Source organism: Electrona antarctica (assembly GCF_951216825.1).
Source record: "Electrona antarctica genome assembly, chromosome: 20".
Taxonomy (NCBI): Eukaryota; Metazoa; Chordata; class Actinopteri; order Myctophiformes; family Myctophidae; genus Electrona; species Electrona antarctica.
In genome coordinates, this window is record NC_136801.1 from 11,286,864 (window position 1) to 11,304,705 (window position 17,842).

At 45.0% G+C, this 17,842-nt stretch overlaps 1 protein-coding gene across 1 annotated transcript in view; it reads right to left on the bottom strand.

Moving 5' to 3' along the window:
• The window catches only part of plxdc2b (plexin domain containing 2b), a 171,046-nt gene extending 154,466 nt beyond the window's left edge, over positions 1-16,580 (bottom strand). The window contains exon 1 of the mRNA XM_079489731.1: positions 15,978-16,580. Within this exon, the coding sequence (XP_079345857.1) occupies positions 15,978-16,077 (100 nt within the window). The 5' untranslated portion in view covers positions 16,078-16,580. The remainder of the gene's footprint in view (positions 1-15,977) is intronic.
• Between the last annotated feature and the right edge of the window lie 1,262 nt (positions 16,581-17,842).

Genomic DNA, 17,842 nt, shown 5'->3' on the forward strand with positions numbered 1-17,842 from the left:
CAATCAGTGCCAAACCTTTTGTGCACACTGCCAGTAGGTCAAAGAGGAAGACTCAAGACACTCCCTGAATACCTTTCCAATCCATAACGACAACTATGTTATTCAATATTCTTGTGAATGCATTACCACAGACTTACCATCCCCAATAGGATGGAGAGACGTGATGTCCCCATTCATAAGGAAGTGCTTCCCTCGGCTACACTCGTAGCCGCCGACTCCACTTATTTTGCTTGCCAAAAAAACCCCAGATATTACAAGCTATCACTAATGCACTAACGTGCATTGCGATGTGGTGATAGCTTGTAGATCTGTTCTTGTTGGCGCGTGACACAGTCTTACTACAGAGTGAAGTTGCAGGCCCCCCTCCCTTCTCACAGTGTTTGGGGTCTGCAGAAGACACATGATGATGTGAATTCATGCCACCGGGATGGTTTACCACCGGGCTACATTGCATTGGCACCTCTGCCATTTCACACATATACGTGATACGCCCAGGGGTGAATAGAATGGGGAGCAGGAGAGACATTTTATCAATATCTTGGAACTCTACCCTGGATGCACATCAGCCTTTGGGCCTGCAATGATAAAGTGGAGTCTGTACGTCAGAACAATAACAGTAAACAGAGAGACATTTTGAGGGCAAACTGTACAGACAGCCGAGAATAGACATGGTGCTGTCATAGTTAGGGAAATTTGTGATGAATCTGAAAAATAAATGCTTAGCAATAGCTTTCTTCGTGTTAATAAAGGTGTCTACTCACCTCTCAATTTAGTTCCAACCCAACTATCTTGGGGAAACTTTGTGATAGCTGCTATGCAGGCAAACATTAAAAACAAATATTCTGCTTTTTTTTTTTTTTTAAGATATTTTTTTGCGGCTTACGCTTTTTATTGGTTTTTGAAGGGACAGACAGTAGGCTGACAGGAAACGGGAGAGAGATGGGGGAAGACATGCAGTAAAGGCCGTGTCGGGCTCGGGAGTCGAACCCGATCTACAAGCTCATAGCACGCCACCGAGTGGCGCGCTACGAGCTTGTAGGTCTGCTATTTTTGAAAAATCGAAGAACCACTGACATAGAAACATAGCTTTTTCAGAAAACTGTCAGGATGTAGAAGACATTTTTAGAATCTGATCTCAGGTCAAAATGGGTTAACCAAGTAGCATGTGACGGGTCAAACTAGGGGTTTTTCATGATTCTGAATCCATTGCAAAAGGGTGTCATGCCTGACGAAGGTCTGATCAACCGAAACATTGAACTCTGGCCAGACTGGAGTAGGACCTTGACCATGTCTCTCTCATCAATAGAGGGTATGCGTGTGACATCATCATCAAAACAGGAAGTTATGCAGGAATGCCTACTGAGTGGCAAAAAACTACTTTCTGGCAGCCCATACATCCACACAGAAAAGTCTTATCTGATTGCATTAAACAACATTAAACAATGTTAAACTCACTTTGCCTGTTGCTTTGCCACTCGATTTGCCACTCGATGTGCCATTCACTTTAAGCATGCGCATACTCTCTATAAGGGAAGTCTAGTTTTTATTTTGTTTTATTTGTCTGCAATGCATGACGGGGGAAAAGACTTTGTAACCAATGTCTCCAGCTGTGTTCCACATCTGTTCTCTTGTCGCTGTCAGGCAAAAATCTTGTATCTACACACACTTTCTTTTGTTTCATAAATTGGTGTGCAGAGTTGCAGACACCAGCTTATCAGTGTGCGGGATTCGATTATTTTCCTACAAACAAAAAGGAAAAAAAGAAGAATAAAAATAGAATACTTTTGAAACAGTTGGCAAACATCTTTATGAACATAAATCTCGTATGGGGTTCCTGCTACAAAATATTTCAAATGGGGGTCCACGGCCAAATACATATTAATTTGGGGGTCCCTGTTTGACAATGACTGTTTCATTAGGATTAAGCAACAAGCCCAAAAAAACGCAACCACACACTGTTAATGCTGTTAATGCAATTGACATTCACGCCTCTGTCACAACCTCCGTTTTAAGAGATATTTTAGAGTCAATTAAAAGTCAATAGAGGATTCATAATTAAACTGCCAGTGGTCGTGGACTTGGTATCCAATTATAGTGCCTCGTAGTGTAGATATGTCAGAGACCAAAGACAATTAAAGGAAGTCAATTGGTTAGGGTCCACTTGTGTCGCACTCGCAATGTTATACTCTCATGAACAGCTACGACTACGGAATCCTCATGGCCTCTCCCTTGGGACAATCATAACAGAAGGATTTATGGTAACTATGAACGGTATAATAGGACAAGGACAGTCCTGTGAATGCCTGTGAATCTCTTCAGACTGAACCATGATGCACGATTGCGCGCCAGTAAAGTGTCCTCTAAACGTTATTACTATACTATTCCTTCTGAGAAAATACTGTTAGGTATAGAAGTAGGTGTATTGTCTCCACCAGCCGAAGGCATGGGGAGAGTATGTTTTGCACTCAGTCCGTCCATCCGTCTGTGTGTCTGTCCGTCCGTCCGTCCATTAACAGCTAATCTCCGTCACCGTTAAGCCGGTCGATGCCAAACTTTGCACACACACTCCCTGGATGACAACGATGAACCTCTGACCCAAATTTTCCAGAACGGCCTGTTGTAGCACCACCATGAGGCAGCTTTTCACATTTTTACCTAGAACTGCACCGATCTGTGTGAAACGTTGCATGCACACTCCCTAGAGGCCAAGGACAATCCTTTGACCTGCATTTTTTACATCTGTCTTTTATATTGTAGCGAGGAGGCCCACTTTTGTAAAACACATTTTTTTATATTACTCCTCCAAAAATCCCACCAATCGTTACACAAAATCTCTATAGTCAAGTGCTCAAGACGGATCTGTCCGATATTTCATATTCCATCCTAATTGGCTAACAATGGCTTTCAAAGTTTGCAGCATTGGCCCATTTTGAACAAAAAGCCTCAAATCATGAACGCAGCTAGGTCTGGTCCATAGCTCTAATGCAGTTCTAATGCCGTTTTTTTCCGGTGGAAAAGAAATCCCTTTTTGGTAAAGTACCTTTTATACGTGTGGTGTGGGGCTCAGAGTGCTTCCACTAAGGAAAGTAGGCTTTCTAATGACCCGCATTTGTTTTGGTGAGTAGCAAAAACTTTATTTTTATTTACGCTAAAGACGAGAGGCTGGTCTGCATTCATGTGAGCCCCGGAAGTCATTGGTAACATAGCTCTAAATGCAATGGCATTAGAGCTATGGACCAGAGCTAGAACGCAGCATGCAATTTACGTGAAATCTTTCACCCACTTTCCTACAAGACAAGACTGAGGAATATATCCTACCCTTTTCACATTGGCCTGTTATTTTATATACTCACTGCCTCAGGTACAGTAAGGAACAAAACAAAACAAAGTGGTTTTAATGACTTTGGTTTCGTGGTTTGAAGTGCTGTGGGTGTCTGTGGATGAGTAAACACTACCAATCTGCTTCCACCCCTCACATCAAGGTGGATGTTGTTTGTTACAAATGCTACAAGGAGAAAGAAAAAACATTTACTCCCACTCTCAGCTGGGTATGCCAGTGGACTGTCAAACCCTTCTTGGTTTCCAGTTATTCCAAATGTCAATTTAACTCTTGAGAGTCAAATTAACATTTAAGGTGTACAGCTCAAGACAGCTATAAGCACTGTCTCTCATGTGTCTCACACACACACACACACACACACACACACACACACACACACACACACACACACACACACACACACACACACACACACACACACACACACACACACACACACACACACACACGTCGTGGTTACACCTTGCAATTCATCATCACAAGGACTCAAAGCAGGTCTTTGTCTGTGGCTGAGCTCCAGCAGTACAGGTCTCTACGCTAACAGGCATGAGAGAGACACACACAAACCCAGGGGAGCCACTTGAACTCAGGCGCCCCATGATCGCACATCAGGCTGGTCCCCCAATATTGATTAAACAATCAACTCTATAAAGCATGCCATGTTTGAGGGCCCTCAGGCAAGCACAGGGGACCTCTTTTCTTTGGGACGTCTCTGCAAACGTTCACCCCTGTTTTGGCTCCAACTGGCAAAACCTGTTAACACTCTTGGCACCACCTGGGTGTCATTTTCACCAGAAACACCTGCTGACGCGGCCCTCGCCCATTATGCTGAATACACGCTGTGTCATCGGCAGGCTTGTCTCATCAGGTTAGCTGAAAAAGCATGCGCGGGTAAACAGACCGCAGATACATTGGATAATGAAAACAACCTGTGTCTGTTTTTGGCATTTAGGCGTTGATGAAACTCCTAGTTAGGAGGGGAGCTGCCAAAAGGAGCACGTACAATCCTGCACGCTAGCATGGCGATGAGCTCAGCGGAGACAGAGAGGGTGGACACTGACAGCTGGGAGGCATCAGCCGCGGCTCGACCGAGACCATGTGCTCTAAACAAGAAAGGAGTGTGTGTCCTTCAGAAGCCTCGTCGGCTCTGCTTCATGGGAAAAAGAGTCCCAGGCTCAGCCTCAGTCAGGGCCGGTCGCCCCATTCCAGGCAGGGCCTCCTGATCCCCGACATGTCACATCAACCGACTGAGAGCAACGCAGCACAGCAGCGGTAGATCCCGCTACACTTGCAAGCAAGCATTACAGATGTATGCCAAAACAAATCAAAAATGTAATTGCTGAAAGCCAGATCCTCGTTAGTCATTTAACCACTTAAACCCTGTAAGAGTCCCCGGATCTATACTACAGTATGCCTTTTTCCTTCTACACAAAATTGCTCTGCAGAAAACAGCCTGTTTTTGGTGAATGTTCACACCAGGATAGGGATTGATTGATTGATTGATTGATTGATTACTTGCTTGCAAAACGTACAGTGGTATACAATTATACAATGCTGCTAGGACAACACAAAAAGCCCTGAGGGCTTGTTTCCATTGTGGTCCTACAGTATGTATTCAATTCATCATGCTAGGGTCCATGTGGTTAATAAGAATTTCAGAATAAACAAGTAAGAGAACATTTTGCGCACATACTTCTGTTACAGTTACAGCACTATGTGTTGTGCTGTGTAACTGTCTACATAAATCTGGGTTAATTTCAATTTCTGCAGCACTTAAGAGTGTCATAAAGAATCAGCGGAACACAATTCACATCAAAGGCACCCGGCCACGTCTCCAACACAGCAGCGGTAGATCCTGCTACACTTGCCCTTGAACGCACACAACAACATCAAACACCGACCCATAAACCCCGGTAATTATTCTCACACAAAGATCTACCGATCTAGCTCGGAAAGGAAATAACTGTCTGTCCGAATGATCGGTTTACGGCTAACGGATCGAAGATGGAGAACTTTGATCTTAACACTCGAGTCAGTCACCATTTATTCATTCTCCTCCTCCTCACAGGGGAATTCACTCGCGGTTGTGGAGATTCTTTCATTTTCACCCAAAAAACACATTCGGACTACCAGTCAAAGTAACGTGAGGGCGGGCAGCACTGCAAGACAGCCACTGCTGTGGGGCATCCTTGTACGCTGTCACAACGGGTTTGGTTTGAAAACCGGTGACTTCAGGACAGAGAAGATGTTGAGACATTTTCCGGGCGAAACAACAAAGGCGGTGTTGTTGGACCTAGAGCAAGGAAACATATGTGGCGGGTCTGCCAGGGTTTGCTTGGCACAGTTTAGAAATATCATTTTAACATACTCAAGTATGTCACCAAGCATAGCATCAACAGCACGGTCAATGTAAACCTCAAGGTATGTTTTGACTTGCCTGGCCTAGCTCCTATTCAATACTATTAGACATGATAAGGAAACAAATATATGTATGTATGAGTTATTAAAACTGCAGTTGATGGCTGTCGTATTTGACTGCACACAGAGTGAAATACTGTAAGTCAAACTTGTTAAATCCATTTCACTAGTAACTCAGCACATGCACGCACATGAAATCAATGTAAATCAGACCCACTGGTGTAGCAACATGCCAACTGACAGTCAATCTATACCAGCTGTTCTTTGTGTGACTGTCCAGAAGATTAGCAGTTAACCACCATCTTCAACACAGATACGGAGAGAAGACAAGCGGACAGAATGCCATTGGGTGTGGGGGGCAGATAAGTAAGCCTGGGACCGAGGCTAGTGGGGGAGGGTAAAAAGAAAGCGAGAGTGAAGGGAAAAAGGAGAGATGGGGGGTGGGGGGGGGGGGGCAAGAAGAAGAGAGAGTAACAAAGAGGCCGAGAGAGCGAGAGTGAGTTCTATCTACATATGGGCCGAGGCATGTGGCAGCATGCTGTGAGCCCCTAGTGACTGACGCAGGCTGCTATGCGACATAGCAGAGAAGCTACTACCACGCTGTGAGGTTCTGGGGATGGATGGAGCCTGGTGCAGCCTGGGCGGGGTGGAGGGGTGAGAGCCGGGTCTAGATCTACTGCTGGCCCTTTATCTCCTGTTTGGGCATGCCTGGACACAAGCCTCTCGATCCTCTCCCCTCCTCCACAGACAGGCACGTGAAGCCATGATTGTTGTCGGCGAAGTCGATCTCCAAAGTTTGTCCGTAATCAAATTTGACTATATGAGAAACTTTTATCACGATTTTCTTTTTATTATAATCTTGGCAGAGTAACGCTGAGATGAAAAACATGTAAACACTATTAACTAGCTCTCGACAGCTGGCGTTTGGCACAGAGTTGTTGTTTGTGCACCTGCAGGATTCTGAAAGAAAAAGGAACAATCCTCCTGGTGGAGAGACCACAGTTGTCCTCCCTCCCAATTACCCTAACTAGGCTGGAGAGACAAATCACTCGCGGCTCTCGAAATCTCAATATTTCTCTCTCCCTCGCTCCCTGTTCCCTCTTCCTTGTCCTTCAGACACAAATAAAGGAATTAAAAGTCCTCCTTCCTCACCATTGTCCATGCCAGACAAACAAATCATCCCATCTGGGTTCCACATCATTACCTCGGTGAAAACGTGCCAACATACTTCTAGCCACCGGGGACTCCAGATTCAGACAACCCAGCCAAGTGATGCACAGACTGTATTCCAGAGTCTGTGTGCCACAATCTACAGAAGTGGTTCTCAAACTTTTTGGACTCAGGCCACCCCTGTAAATAACTTTTTTTGAATCTACGGACTATGGCACACCTGAATTATACTGTTAATTTTTTAGAATCTTATGTCATATTACAGTACATAAAATATGCAAATATTTCCCCCTAAAATGCAGTATGTCATGGAGGAAAACGCATCATCATATCTTACTGTCTGTTTCTATGATCCAGCACTATATATATTCCCTGTCTGTCTAATAAACTGTGTGAATCTATGATGTGATACTGCCTCTGTGTCTCATCATTGGTTCTCCCGGGCCCGTCTCCGTACCAACAGAGGTACTTCAACTGGATCGTCACACACCACCCAGCCTACACACACTATCAGAGCCAGACCGAGGTTCCATTTAGAGATCAGTACAACGTTAACCACATGAACCCCAGCATCCCTATTTTGGGGGGAACCTAACCAAAAATAGCCGATCTAGAAGCTCACAACGCGTCACAATGTTGTGAGCTTGTAGATCTGGCATTCACTTCTAGTCATTTTTACTAGTTGCCTAGTTTACTAGTCGACTAGTCGTTTAACTACCTATTATGTAAAAAATAAAATATATTTTTTTTCTTTTTAAATACATATTTGTACATTGAAAAACTGTGTACATGGTGACTATAACTATAATCTACCTGATCTTGAGGCCTACAAAATCGGGGGAAAAATAAAAAAAATAAAACTTTATTTTTTTTGTTTTCTTATCAACTAGTCAACTAGTACCAACAAGGTCGACTAGTGGATTTACTAGTCGACTAGTAAACTAGTCGACTAGTTGCTTAATGCCCTAAGATCTGCTATTTTTGGTGAACGTTCCCCACGTGACGCGCTGCAAGCTTGTAGATCTGCTATTTTTAGGTTCAGGTCTGTTTTACTAAGTCTAGACGATCTAAGTTGTTAAACTGAAGTGATATTGATAAATTCCAAATATTCTCAAAGTATATTATCAAAAAGTATTCTGTGTGGCACCCATGGACTTGCGCCACGCCACGGCACCCACTTTGAGAACCACAGCTCTACAGTACCCACTCCCCACTCCCCCTCTCACCTGTTATGCTAGACTAGCCTACAAACTTCAGCCGTGTGAACTTTAGGTTAATGCTGTGAAATACCAGACACTTGCTGGAGTGTATCTGGTTTAATCCCACAAAGGCCTTGTGAGGGGTCGGGTGACTCACTAACATCCAGCTTAGAGCGCCCAGTCATCAGTCTCAGTCTGTCTGTGCAAACAAACACCACACAGCAAAATAACAGTACACGCACTACATATTGCAACTTTGTGCATGTTTCCCCTTTCTCAGTACTATGTGGGAGATGAATATATCAATCTTCAGTCAATCTGCGGAATATAATATCGGTCTTGTGTCATAATAAACGAGAACATGTGCTTTCCTTTGCAGACTACTACCATGAACATATACGGTATACCAGGGGTCTTCAACAGGGGGTTCGGGACCACTAGGGGGGCCCTCAGAGTTACTACAGGGTGGCCGCAAAATCTTTGTGATGGAATCTTTCCTTTCTTTTTTTTTTACATGAACCCTAGCATCCCAATTCTGAGGGGAACATTAGCCAAAAATAGCAGATCATGCAATAGCAGATCATGGCTTCATCTATCTGTCAACTAGGAGGTAGTAGGTACGTGACTTGAAAAATGTTAAAGACCCCTGGTATACTAGGTCAGTGGTTCTCAAAGTGGGGTCTGGGGACCCCCAGGTGTCCTTGACGGAGTTCCAGGGGGTCCCTAGCTAAATGACAGATAGTTAGGAACCAAATGGACCCTTATGGGTCTGTAACTCAGAGAGTGTACAGATGGATAAGTGTACATTTGGGGGTCCTTGACATGAAAAGATTTGAGAACCACTGTACTATAAGGCCACACACAGTGCTGTCCAGTACTGCACCCGACCTTAACCCATTTTGGACTGAGGTCGATTAAAAAAAGGCTTCTAAATCCTATTTCTTTTCTGAAAAACCCATGTTTCTATGGCAGTGGTGCTCAACCTTTTTCAAGTCAAGGACCCCCAGAATTATCTCTATTGGGCCACGGACCCCCATTTCAAAATATGTAGTTCAGGGACCCCCCCAGAAGCTAATATTTGAATTAAAAATGTTCGCTCTGAAATATATATTCAAAGATTTGCACCACATTTTCACGACTTTTCAAAAATAGCAGACCTACAAGCTCATAGCGCACCACTCGGTGGCGCGCTATGAGCTTGTAGATCTGCTATTTTTCAATAGCTAAAGTATAACATAATGCTATAAACACCAAAAGGGGTTCCCGCCCAGAATGAATTAACCATTTCAAACACAATTCTCGCAACCTTACACAGAGTCCAACGTCTGCGATGAGAGAGAGCATTCATGAGAATGAATTCTGAGATGAGAGCGGTCACCAGGGAGAGGAAGTGACATTTTCCTAATCCTCCCCTTGTCGTTATCGGCTCACACTTTCCTCCCGCAGGCCAGGAGAACTGACAATCCCCTCCCGCCTCCTCTCCGACCGAAATAGAAAAACATTTATCTTGTTTATCTCTCCTTAGCACACCCATCCAGCATCTCCTATGCTATGGGATTCATCCGGTTTACAGCAATACATTCAGTCTGGCCTTTGGTGCACGGCTGCACGCTGGCAGATTATTTAGCGTGCACCAGAAGTTAGGAGTTAGAAAGTACCACTTTCACTGGCACCCCCATAGACTAGAGGGTATGCGCGTGCATAAAGTGAGTGACAAATCGAGTGGCAAAGTGAGTTTAACGTTGTTTAGACTCGTTTAACATAGTTTAATGCAATATATGGCATTGTTTGGATGTATGGGCTGTCTAGGCTAGAAAGTATTTTTTTGCCAATCAGCGAGGGGCGAGCGAGCGAGCGCCCCCCCCGCCCCCCCCCCCCCCCCCAAACACTGACATTTACAACACTCACACAATGGAAATAAGATCTCAAGCTTTGTTTTTTTGTAAATATATATGCCTTATTAGCCTTTTTACTAGAAAGGATAAAACCTTAAGTAGCTCTATTTATAAAAGAAAATACCTACACACAATAACACAAAACACATGAACCCCAGGGAGTGATTACTGCAGTCCCTAAGAGAGGTAAAAAGAAAGAGGCAAAAAGCATGATAGCTCTGCCAGGCCCAATACAAAGACTGAAAAGAAAAGAAGCTTTTAGAGCCACAAGAAATTCTATACTACAAAATACAAAAGAGCAGCTTAACTACACTTAACTCATTGCAGCAGTCCAACCCACTAGTGTCCTCCATTGACCGTATATCACCAAAGACAAAAAAAAAAAGAAAGATATGCCATCTCCGGTTTATTTCCCGGAAGTAGGTGACCGCCTTTTTAGGAGACCGAAAGCAGGTCATAGTCAATTATTTCCAATGGAACAGTGAACAGCTTCTGAACCATTCTTTAGCTCCGTGGTCACTGAACAAAACATTGGACCCAATAGTCACAAAGCCACACATTCTTCCCAAGATTGTCATACTAAAATAGCTTTTTTCAGAGAGACAAATCAGGAGAAAATCTGCATCATTATTGACCCATCTCTGTCCCAGTAACACACACTTGCAGGATCTGGCACCAGTAAACATCGGACATTCGTGAGATCTGCCGTCACCATACTGTAGATTTGTGTACCATTTCACCTCTAGTGGCTCCAATTGGCATGGCATATCTTTTATAATTGAATATCTCTGATATGGGCAAAGCAGGTGACAGGCGATTGTATCACGATATATTGCGATGCGATACATATTTTGATATATTGCAATATATTTTTAGATGAATCACTGGACAGCGAACTAAAGTACAACATCTAGAGAAGCGAAGTGTTAGGATATACTATATATATTACGATATACAGTCGTGCCATATTGATTATATTGCCCATCTCTACACAGACGTGGTTGATTCTCAGAGCAAAGGGGTGGGAGTCGAGGAGGATGTCAGTGGGGACGACCGGGTCTCAGTAACCCGCTGTCACCACATACCGGGGCAGGACAATAACCAAACCCCGGGACCACCACTAGCCATCACCTCTCCCTCCCCTCTTCTCTCCCTCATCCCTCCTTTCCCCTTCCCGTAGCTAATACCACCCCAGCCCCCCGTCATCCATTCATGGCAGATCCTTTCAGCGGGTCATTCAGGAGGCCAATAAAGAGGCTAGCTCATTCTGTCCATTCTAGAATGTGCAATGTCACAAGGAGGAGAAAAGGGGTGGGGGGGTGGAGGGGTGAAATTCCAAGAAGGCTTATAAACCGCGCACACACACACACACACACACACAGACACACACACACACACACTAAGCTGGACCTCCCGTTTTGGGACCGGCTAAATCCTTCGCATAGGCAGTTCCTGTAAGTAAGCCCTGTCTTCTTCGCTGCGACCGCAAATGACGAAGACTAAATCTCAGCCAATTCATCACGAAGGACACACTACTACTTGGAGACACGAAGGTCTCCAAAAGTTAGAGTCAGAGCTCAGAACAACACAGCCTGGCTGTCAGCGGAGCGGACGATTTCTGTGCCTGTTGCTATGCGAGTCACACAAGTGCCTGTGTGCACGATGCATGCATGCGTGATCACGTACAGATGCATGTGTGTGTGTGTGTGTGTGTGTGTGTGTGTGTGTGTGTGTGTGTGTGTGTGTGTGTGTGTGTGTGTGTGTGTGTGTGTGTGTGTGTGTGTGTGTGTGATTGCAGAGGCAGATCCTGGCACTATGATGGATGAGGGGCTGTGCGTGTGTAGCACCAGGCTGCTCTATCGCTCGGCTGTTGCCTGTGTGCTGGTTATTAACCCACCACTGAAGGGACCTCCAGTCCCATTCAGCACACGGCCACTGTCGGCTCTGTCCCAGAGAACAAACCCACAGCATCCCGCTGTCCAATGCATTTGGACGGGCGCGCGCACGGCCGCACGCACACGCGGACACGCACACGCACACGCACACACACACACCACAATCTTAGCACATTAACAGCCCTTCCGGCAGGGTTTTAAAACAGACCGCATCATTACATAGGGCAAGATGTTCTCTCACACTCTTTCACTCTCCCTCTCTCCCTCTCTCTGACAGACACATGCACACCGTATAGTTCATCCTTTCACTAGCAAAGTGACCCCAGACTCATCCACAGTTCTTTTTTTTCCACTATAGTGTGTGAAGCGAACGTGACACCAGTATCACTGGCAGACACTCACACAGAGTCAAGGCGAGAGCTAGTGGGGGGAACGTTTCAAAAGCACTCACAGTTCACAGGATGTTCTGTAATACCGTCCAGATGTACTGTACTCCTCGGCTTCATCTCCCCGATAACCGAGGAGAGGGAAAAGTGTGTGCACTGCACGCACGTCGCACACACGGGCATGCAATGTGCGTGGATAGTTTATGCAACTGCACACCCCCCCTGCCCAGTGCTCCAGCGGAACCGTTCCAGTGCATACCAGCCCAGTTCAGAGCTTTACTGGAGGAGTGGGTAACTGGGTACTCTGGAGCCCCCCCCACCCCCACCCAGTAGACTTAAAGTGTGCACAGAACGACTCACCTCCTGTCTATTAATACTCCTCTATCTGCAGAAAGGAGCACAGGGCTGCTCCTCACTGCACCGAACAGTTATGTTTGGTCCATCGTGGCGAGGAAAGCACCTCAGCCAACGCTCTAAAAATACTGTCCTACATACTGGAGATGGGGGGGGGGGGGGGGGGGGGGGGGGTCTCAGTTAACTGTCTCTGAATCTCGTGTCAGGAGATGTGGAGTTGTTTTCGAGATGCAGTGGTGGGAAAAGTACTCGCATGTTTTATTTAAGTAAAGCAAAAGTATCAATACTGCAATGTAAGATATAGGCCTACTCTGTTACAAGTCTGCTGTGCACTGCACTGCAGTCTTTTTTCAAAATGTATGAAAATAGCCGCAATGAGCTTGTAGATCACATTTCAAATGGCCAAAAAAGAAGAAAAAAAAAAGAAAAAAAAAATATATATATATATATATATATAGGGATGAAGTGGAGGTTAGTGTGTTTTGTAATAATAATCAAATTCTATAAAGTAAAGCAACTAAACTTTCATATAATTGTAGTGGAGTAAAAGTACAATATTTTCCTCAGATATAATGTAGTGGAGTAGAAGTATAATATTGAACATTGTAAATAGGCCTAGTGAAGAAAGTGAAAATACTTGAGTACATGTACTTAATTACTTTACACCAATGCTGAGATGTGTGCTTTTTGTCCTCTTGGGTGAAGGTGTATTTGAGGGCTGGGGAGATAAAAGTACTCATTCTCGTTGGACTCATGCTGGGCAAGACCTACGCTACAGAGTGTATCGGCAGAAGTAGCAGGATTTTGGAGGAAGTATGGCTCAAGGAAATTACGTTGATGCTTTACAAATCTGTTTACATTCTCCGTGAATGAAACAAGTGTTGTGATTGGTCCGAAAATATTGTATCTGTGGGAAGTACATCTGACGGATGTTCCAGCCCGACACTTCCGCTGATTCTCTGCCTTAGGTTGTGACCAGGCTTTTCTCTTCGCAGATAAAGGCTAAATTGGACTAGAGCCGGACCGATGCCAGCTTTAGGGGCCCGTTGCGATCCTGATTTGGGGGATTTCTACCTGTAATGACATGTGCAAAATATGAATAATGGGTTTCAAGCGGATACAAATTCTGACACATGAGCTGCATAACTGCAAAATAATGACGGCCATGTGGCCCAAAACTGATATATCAATCAGACAGAAGAAATGGACACAGCTTCCCCGTGAGAGACATAAATCTCTGGTTGTGTACACTAGGCACAGCAGCTGTTATTTATCTAGAAAAACAGAACACTGTTCCGATCCAGAGCTGCGCAGAGGAAGAGATTGATTAGATTTCATGAATAACAATACCTGGCACTGAAACCGTGTGTGTGTGTGTGCATGTGCGTGTGTGTGTGCATTAGATTGTGCATGCTGCCAACCTTGTGAATGGTCGTATACGACTATAGACTAGTATCGCTCTTAAACAGACACACATTCCAATAACTCTGTGGTCTGTGAGGCGCACGCACACACACGGTTTTAATTTACGGTCACTGTCAGCGAGCGAGCACATTTCTCTAACCATTATCCCATACAAGAGTCACAAGATGTAGTGCCCTTCCCTTGCAAAACAAACGTGCGCCTGGCTGTGTGAACCAGCGTTACCATGAACTTGCCCGAATGACTGTCTGCGTGCCAGTCATTTGGACAGTGTGAGCGAACTAGATCTTAGATTAAAGAGCTGCAGAACAGGTTGTGTTTTGTTTGTTTTGCTTTTACCCCGTTTTTCTCCCCACCCAATTTAGTCGTTATGCCAATTGATTGCTCCCCACACGTTTGTGTGTTGTCACTGCTGTTGCATCCTATTGACTCACCTGCCAGTGAGGAGCCCCCACCGGGAGGACGTAGCCCAACACTCTCTGCTGACAGGTGCCGCCCCAGCCAGCAGGAGCACGTGCAGTGACCATTTTCACCGACTCCCACTCCCGAACGACAAGGGCAAATTGTGTTCGTCTACGATCGACAAAGCCGAATGAATGCACCACGGTGGATCCGAACCTACAGCCTCCGCGGTGGTGGGCACACTGGGCAGGCAGGCACTGAGCCACCCAAGCACCCAGGTATGCTAGATTAACAGTAGTACAGTACGGTTACTTTTGACACATGGACTGCTAACACACCTGGACCAGAATCATCCCATGGAGCCCTGATGTAGACACAATAATCATTAGGACCTTGAATGACATCCTGAGTGCGCCAGTCAGGAATCAGGATATCTACACACACAGTTCAGTCCCTCCCAACCCACGGTGTCAACGACGAGTCAACATTTCTGAAACCGTGGGTTATGGATTGAAATGATTTCTTTAGTGCCAAGTGGCTGCTACGTCATGAACACTCTTCTAGACTATATTGTGCAGCCTTACATTGTTGTTCTAGGTCACTGCAGGCAGCTGTGTTTGAGTGTTGACACAGGGAAGACTTGGTTAGACTAGACTAGGTTTTGTTTGTCCTCTCTTATCATCTTGGCCGGCTGCACCAGCAGCTTGAAGCTGGCACCACGCGTCGGTACAGCCTAGTACTGTGGTGTTGGAGGCTTGGAGCCACTTGAACTGCTGTATAGTGCATCAGCTGAGATTCCCCAAACGGGAATAATAGGAATGTGCATCTGGCTGAATATATCAATTGGCAGTTAAGTGACAATAAATATGAACAACTCAGCCATGTAATTGTTTTAGTGTAAACAACAACATGCCCTTGATTTAAATTAAAGGATAATGACATTCTGTGCAACATCAGCACGCACGCACAGTCTCTCTCTCACACACGCGCGCGCGCACGCACACACACACACACACACACACACACACACACACACACACACACACTAAAGAAAGAACTGTACGGGAACAATAACAGCTCCTGCCCCCAATCTGTCTCTCGCGCACAAAGTGAGGGAGGGACACGAGCTGAACAGAGAAGGCGCACTTGCTCTGTGCCAGACCAGAGCTGCAAGCCACAGTATCATATGATTCAAAAAATATACATTTGTAACACAATTAATTGCATTATCATAGCCAGAATGAAAATCATGAAAAGCAAAACAACAACAACAACAAGTAAAATAGCACTCGTGTGTTTTGCCGAGACTGACAGTCTGTCTGAATTGCTGCTAAATATTTACAGATGTAAATATGATGTCCCTCCCTGACCTGAGCACAGACCAATTACTGTATATTGGACACAGCTTGGTACAGTCGCACACTCGCCACTGAGTGAGAAAGCAACTATCATGGCAACACCAAACATAACTAATAGAACATAAATATTCTTCTTACCGTTGGTTGTGAGCTCGCCGGCTTGGGCTTGAAACGCAATTCCCAGACAGAGAAAAACTAAAACAACTCCAACAATGAGGACCGTCTTTGCGCCCGCCATATCCAAGCAGCTCCGCGGCTGTTCCGTCCGTCCTCAATATTATCCCCCCGCAGAAGCACAACGAGATGGCTTTCTCATACAACACCACCAAGATAATGCTTTCTCATTGACTTCCCTCCGAAAACTCTTCTGCTGCTGGTTCCTTCTGCACAGCAGCCCCTCTCCTCTCTCTCCTCTGAGAAGCAAACAATGTGATTCTGCACGGCTCGTCCGCTCAGGCGGTCAGTGGAAGAAAGCGCTCTTCTGCTGCGGTTTATTGTTTATTTGCGTGTGCGACTGCGAGCTTATACGCGCATGCAGCATGTACACCGTCTCCCAAACAAACAGGTCCCTGGTGTCCACCCCAGGCTCTGCCCTCCAAAAAAAGCAGCACAGTTCAAAACATTGAGGTCATCAATTCATCCATCCAGCGCAGAACACACAGGTCTCACTCCACGGAGAGGAACTGCATGTGTGTGTGTGTTGCGCTCGGAGAGCGTACGGTGCGCTCCTCTCCTCGCCGACACCAACCCGCCAGAGCCAATGATGTTGTCCCCCTCTCTTGCTGATAGTTGTTAAAATCACTATCACACGTGGGCACAAAGCGTGTGTGCATGTGCGCGTGTCTCTTGTACTTTGAAATTATTACATTCTGTGATATCAACATGGCAATCTTTTGTGGAAACAGTGATATCCCAGAGGGGTGTTAAAAGTAGACACCGACGCCAGAGAGCTCCTCGGGGGGATGCAAGTCCTTCAAATCAAGAATGAAATATGGATAATGACGTTCGCTTCTCCAAACAACGGTTCGTGCTCTCGTATTCCTACAGAGTCTCATCTAATTCCCTCCAGGCATACACGGTAATACACATTGAGAAAAATGTGTCATTTTAATGTAAACTTTGCTCCTATACACACGTGACATCACACCTGCTGTGCTGTGCAGCCAGGTAGGTTGCTTTATTGAACTGTAAGAGCGCCCTCTTCAGTTCAGAAAAAAATATATTTACACATAATGGCATATTGTTTTGTCATATTTTCAACATTTATTTTTCTTCTTCATCTTCTTTAAAAACTAAACAAAAAACAAACAAACAGAATAAACCAGAAATATTATTTTTAAATGGGAGGTGGGGAGTAAAAAGAAAAAAAGGTGAATCTCAAAGATGGAGTGCCGTGATTTTTGTACTTTTTCCAAATTTTCATATGTTTAAGAGGTGACAGTACTTCATTAGACCCCTTGGTGTGGTTATGTGCAATGATGTCTTCCCTTTAGGGTTTCTTCCTGGAGGCTGAAACCTTGACAGTCAAACGTGCCAATGAAAAAGACAGTAATATAGTGACATCACACTATCAGCCCCTCCCCTAACCCCTCCCCCTTTATCATACAACAACAGCTGTGGGTGTGGCTTCAGTTCAAGTGGATCACCACCTTAGAGTATACCCATCACCACCCACCAGGCATACTTAATGAACTGGTGGGCGTGCACACATAAAAACGACATTTTAACAAATACTGTACACTTTTTTTTTTAAATTCTTCCTCCTTATGGCACTCCATCTTTAACGATTCACTAGCTCTGGTCCAACGGCAGCAAGAGCAGTAAGGCTATGGACCAGAGCTAACGATTCACCAGGAGACAGCACGTTTTTAAGCCATATTGTTGAAATATCTGCTCAGATTAGGCAGGTAAGTGAGTAATTTAACTTAATTATATGATTACTTACTTACTTATGCTCTTCGCCCCCAATGGGGCATAAGGCATCGATAATGTTCCTCCACCTA